Here is a 6000-nt window from a genome sequence, read left to right as displayed (position 1 = left end):
AATTACCAGAGGGGACACGAGGCGGTGAACAAGACAAAATTTACACTCCCTGCACACTAGTAACTTGGGAGTTCGTGGATCGTTATGTAGAAGAAGGTATATGATAAATAAATACACTATATAAATAATTTGGTCTATAGGTTTTCCTGGTTTATTATTAAGAGGTTTTGTTTTAGCATTATTTTGACATGATAATAAAGATCTTAGTAAGTAACAAAGTTAAGGGGGTGCTCCAACCTTATTTAAAACAATACATATTACACCTTAACAAACAAACGATTACATAAACAAAAATTTAAAAATTAGAAGTATCACACCAAAATTTGATTCACCCAATGATTATATATATTATTACTTTCCTTTATTCTACCTGTTCTTGAGGATTAAGTTCTTAAGGCACTACTCGCTGGTATATTTTTAATGAATTTAGTTCATTCTATGCAAGTGGAAAATATATATAGCTCATATCACCCGGCTCTTCTCAGGATGACGTCGGATCGGGAGGAAAACTCTTCTTAAAGGGGAAATCAGCTGGAGGTCCCGAAGATCATGCGGGGAGCAATTTGTCTCCCCAGAAACTTGGACCCTGTCTGCGAACAGTCCGAATCAAAACTGATCAGAACTAGAACACAGACAGTATAAACTGGGCAGAGAATACCCACAAAAGTTAAGGGGAGGTTGGGGAATGTCGCGGATCGTCACTCAACAGACAGGAAGTTGGCCAGTCAGGAACTGGATCCCGCGAATACGCGGCTGGGCGCGGATGTTTCTCCCATTTAAAAAAAAAATATATATAAAAGAAATAATTATTACTCTTTATACTACGCAGACGGACTAACCTACTTGAAAAAGATTATAGGGATAGCATCCCTTATTTAAATGACTACATCGTCGGTTGCACCCGGATGGAAGTCTTGCAGTGTCTCGTCGACTCGTCGCTAATCACAAACAGTCCGTCTGCAGTCGCGACGCGAAGTGTCTCGCGAAGAACCGCGTCTCGTAATTAAAAGTAAATGTTCAATCAAAAGTGGGGGGAGGAGACTGGGACGTCCGGACCGAAAGGTTCCGAAGTTCCCCGAGTGGGCATCATAAAAAACTCTGACTTCGATGTCTCGAAGTTGGTAGCACTGGCCGACTTTAGCGCTACCTGTTCAGGGGTGTCTGAAATAAAAAAGAATCGACTCGCCCAAGACGTCTGCTATAACTAGGGGATAAAGGGGGCAGTCAGGAGCTGCACTCTGGTGGCCAAGATAAGAAGTTACTGTTTCTGTCGCTAGATGTCATGGGGTGGTCCAACTTTGTACACACATTTTTTATGCAAGTCGTCCTTGACGCCGGCCAACACTTGGCGGGGTTAACGGCAGGGCAATGCTCCGAAGCTGAATTCTCAGAACTGAAAAAGGGGGGGGGGGGGGGGGGGCAAAAGCGCAACGACGCTGGGAACGAGCGTCCATAACATGCCTTTCGAGGAGAGAACCTAATACGTATTCGTGACAGTAAAGGCTATGGTCAGCTCGCCTCTGAGAAATGATAACAGCTCGTCCATAGCTGTTGTATGCAGTTTTAGTCATGAAGTGAAGTAATATTACAGACCTGGGACGTGCCTGGAAGCGAGGGAAATGTTAAACGGGCCGCCAACGAAGTATTAGATCTGCAAAACATCCGATAGGTCTCTGGGAAAGATGCTTCGGTCTAACTGGCACAAAGTTTAACTAAGGGGAGTACACCAACCTAACAAAGAGTAAATCACCCAAAGAAACCAAATAAATTGAAAAAATAAATATCCAAAATGAATTAAAAATTATAATAAAAATTTAAAAAGGTGTCGAAATGCCCAATTTCTGGCACAGTATGCTAAAAGTTAAGCAGAATATGCACTGAATTGTATAACATGTACGATGTTCCTCATTCATTCAGTCAGTATAAATTTCTTCTTGATTTTGCAAATTAATAGGTGATTGGATTAAGTTATATACAGTTACATCTGCAACCACGAAAAATTATTATTTTCTTCAAATAAAAAAAAAAACAAATACAATTTAAAATTACGCCATTATTTTGATTTAGCCGCTCTTTACAACTCGAATAGTGTATTTTAGAAATAACTGATTAATTAATCGGAACCGTAGCCGCCATAGCTGGCATTGAAAAGTAGCTATATCGCTCATCTCTACCCAACTCCGAGTACTGAACCCATGAACGAAATTTTTGTTAAATGATAAATTTCTTGCCCTAAGAATGCACTGAATATTGGATCTATAATTGTCGTTTTAAAATACCATTCTGTGTGAGTAACGGAACGACACCTTCTGAAATATATTGTGCCTAATTTAGGCCACGCTCATATTCTAAATGCTTATATTATCTTTGGTATGCTGTAGTTGGTAAACATCGCTTTCTTCCAGGCGTACATAACCTAATATATTATTAAGATGGCGGTTTCTTTATGCAGAAGATTAATAGGAGTTAAATATAGTGTTTATGCGTTGCCGTGTAGAGCAACAGGATATGTTGTATTGTAAGAACTTTTGAATCATAGTCACAAGTAATTGTGTGTATGTTAATATGAATGTTAAGTTTTTATAATAGCGCCTCAGATGTGGTTAAAAAAATTTCCTCCTAGTTATCGCATGATACTGCATTATATCAGGAGCTATCAGATATTTTTTAAGGCCCTTGCTTCAAACTGTGAGGGCTAGTTACAATATTTTAGAAATTCTGCGAGAAAATTTGTTTCTGAAATCTTATTTCAAGCATCAACATTAAAACTATCTTCTCACTCCTTTTTCTTTGAGTCGATTTTATGCAATCTGATTTGTGTCAGTACATTATTACAAACGTCTTAACATATCAGTAAAATCGAAGTCACTAATGATATTAACTCTGTTTAGATGACAGTTTAATCCATAGGTAATTGCTGAATAAAAAGTAGCAACACAGTTAATGTAATTAAGTTACAGTTTAACTTGCAATTGCCACCCAGTCAGTGCATAATATGTGTGATTCTTTGTGCAAGAATCCCAGAGGTTTCTGCAGACATTCCAGAGAAGCTTCTCACGAAGACGGATGGCTTGCCTAGTCTCAGCAACTTGACTACAGATGAGTGTGTGTCAGCACTCGGTAAATGCATTTTAGATTATGAAGCTGAAGTCAGGAATGTTGAAGACAAATTGAAAGGTATGCTTAGCATTTCTTGGCTAATGTAACTAGTTTTGTTTTGCAAGTCATGTTTCATAACCTTGTAAGTCTTCCTTTCAATTTAAACTCAGTATTCCATTAACTTTTTTATTAAAGTCTTTGAGAAGCTATTTTGTGCCTTGTGAAACAAGCAAACTAAAAATATTTTGGTTATGGTACAATGTCGCATCACAAACACATTCAACTGCACAATTTGGTAAATATGTAGAGTCGCGGTATATGCGAAAAAAAAAATGCTAACAATCCGAAAATACTTTTATTCTATGCTCTTTCACTTCCTCTTTTCAAATCAACCGGCGGAGATAAGAAATTCCAAATACTTTAGGAGATATCGAATTTTTTAATTTTCATCACAATACCTGCGTATTCATGCTGCGATTACCATTGTTTCTTGTTTACGAGTATCTATTATGTTTCTTATTGGACAATTTTGTCACGTGACAGTTCCGTGATTGGTCAGTATTCAAATGAACCAATACGTGATTATTTATTTATGTTACGTCGGCGGTATCGCGACGTAGGTGAACGACTACATCATTTCATTCTAATGGCAAAGGAAATGTACCCGCCTCCAACTTAGGTGGGCTTACGTTTCTAATTTTAAAGTCTTATTTTTTATTTGGATATTGTTGCGCAAGTAATAAGTAACAAAAAAAAAATTTACGTGAGTTGTTAATGTTCATAATTTTTCCGGGTTTGTTAGGTCAGGTCAGTTACATTATAAATACTTTAAAAGTAACGAACCATTGAAATTAAATCATATTATTTTTAATGTAAGCTTAGTTTGAAGTATTCATAATGTAACTGACCTGACATAATCGACCATTTTAGTTCCTACTGATCATCCTTTGTCACGGTATGTTTGGTCAGGTCAGTTACATTATAAATATTTTAAAACTAAACCGCCATTAAAATTAATTCACATTATTTTTTATGTCTGCTTAGTTTGAAAGTATTAATAATGTAACTGACCTGACCTAATCGACCATTTTATTTATTACGCATTCACGAACACACTGCAAAATAACAAAAATGGCGTCGTTCGAATGGTTGTACAGGTGTTGTATTGCTAAATTAAAAAATTCAATATCTCCTAAAGTATTTGGAATTTCTTATCTCCGCCGGTTTTAATGAAAAGAGGAAGTGAAAGAGCATATAATAAAAGTAATTTCAGATTTTTATAATTTTTTTTCGCAAATACCGCTACTCTACATGTTCAAAATTAAAAAAATTCGATATCTCCTAAAGTATTTGGAATTTCTTATCTCCGCCGGTTGATTTGAAAAGAGGAAGTGAAAGAGCATAGAATAAAAGTTTTTTCGGATTTTTAGCATTTTTTTTTCGCATATACTGCTACTCTACATATTTACCCACAATTCATTTTAATATTTTACTTTAAAATACAATTGGATACATTGCACAGGAAAATTTCTCCAGGAGACAATGTTTCGTATCAAGTATTCAGTTTATTTCAAAACTTAATAGTGCATATCTTCAAAATTAAAAACAATTTTGTAACTGAACAGTTTAACTCACAAACACATTTCAACTGCCAACTTTGTTTTAATTTCTTACATTAAAATGGATGGGCTAATCAAATCCTCATATCCCAAGAAAACCTTAGTATTAGGATTCAATATTCAAGGAAGAATATCCTAAAAAAATATTATAGGGAAATAAAGTAAAATAAAAATTTCAACACTGATAACCTCTAAAGTTTACTAGGTCATTTTTTTCTTTATACCTACCTACCTACCTGTCTTGGTATCTTTCCCCAAATATTACTTTTAACATGTAATTATATAAATAAAATTACAATATGTATTGATTCTGGGAACTTAGTTTGTGAAACAACAATTTAAAGGATAGAAGGTTTCAATACCTTAGTTAATATTTTTAATTTATTGCACATTAATATATGTTTGACATTTGACACCTAGATTCGGATTCGAGGGGTATATTTGAGGTACTCTCTGGGATTCGAATTTGAGATTCAGATTCGAGAAAATGGGATTTGACCCATCACTAGTAAAAATTCAACTGCATATGTTACACAGAATGATTGCTCCTGGAAAAAATGTTCCTCAAAGTTTTATAACAAATATATTCTGGTTATTATAGGCCTACTGCTTTGCATTACAAATGCATCCAATACCTTCATTTTAATGTTTTATGTTAAAATATAACTGGATATGCAATAAGGAACCATTACCCATGAAGATGTTTGACAGTGTCTTGACATGTTTTTACTTCGTAAGATGGTGATCTGTTTTGCCTGATTATATACACTCATTTGTGTAGCTTCTATCATACAACTTTCACCTGTTCAGGGTGTCCACATTATGAAAAGTCAGGGAAAATGCCTGAAAAAGTCTTGGAAATTCCCCAGTGATAGTAATTTGAGGGAAGAAGGTCATGCACCAGTCTACCATCATCCAGACCATTTCTTTTTTCAAATGGTGTTTTATCGCATAGTCGTATACCTATAAAATGTGTATGCAACTGTTAAATCTAAGCCTGCTGTGGGAATGGTAAAGCTAAATTTTTTTTTAATTTCTTTCAGAAATTTTGCAAACTAGGTAGATTATTTTTAAAAAAATTAGTCAGGTAAATTTGTAATTTTGGTTATGGAAATTCAGGAAAATGTTATTACAGATTGGTGTGGCCACCCTGATGTTGGTTAATGATGTATATGGATTTATAAAAATTGGTAGCAGTGTTCTTTTTGAAATGAGGAGACAGGCATGATTTGGATTGCATATAGTGTATCCAAGTTTTCCCTTGTCTAAGTGGTTATTAGCT

The 6000-nt window shown here is 35.2% G+C and overlaps 1 protein-coding gene across 1 annotated transcript in view; it reads left to right on the top strand.

The window, feature by feature from the left end:
• The first annotated feature begins 2358 nt into the window (after nucleotides 1-2358).
• Nucleotides 2359-6000, top strand: part of LOC134541904 (oligopeptidase A) — an 86271-nt gene continuing 82629 nt past the window's right edge. The window contains exons 1-2 of the mRNA XM_063385647.1: nucleotides 2359-2518; nucleotides 3017-3177. Of these exons, the coding sequence (XP_063241717.1) occupies nucleotides 2433-2518; nucleotides 3017-3177 (247 nt within the window). The 5' untranslated portion in view covers nucleotides 2359-2432. The remainder of the gene's footprint in view (nucleotides 2519-3016; nucleotides 3178-6000) is intronic.

Source organism: Bacillus rossius, chromosome 1 (genome assembly GCF_032445375.1).
Source record: "Bacillus rossius redtenbacheri isolate Brsri chromosome 1, Brsri_v3, whole genome shotgun sequence".
NCBI classification, from domain to species: domain Eukaryota; kingdom Metazoa; phylum Arthropoda; class Insecta; order Phasmatodea; family Bacillidae; genus Bacillus; species Bacillus rossius.
This window is presented reverse-complemented; position numbering and strand designations above follow the sequence as displayed.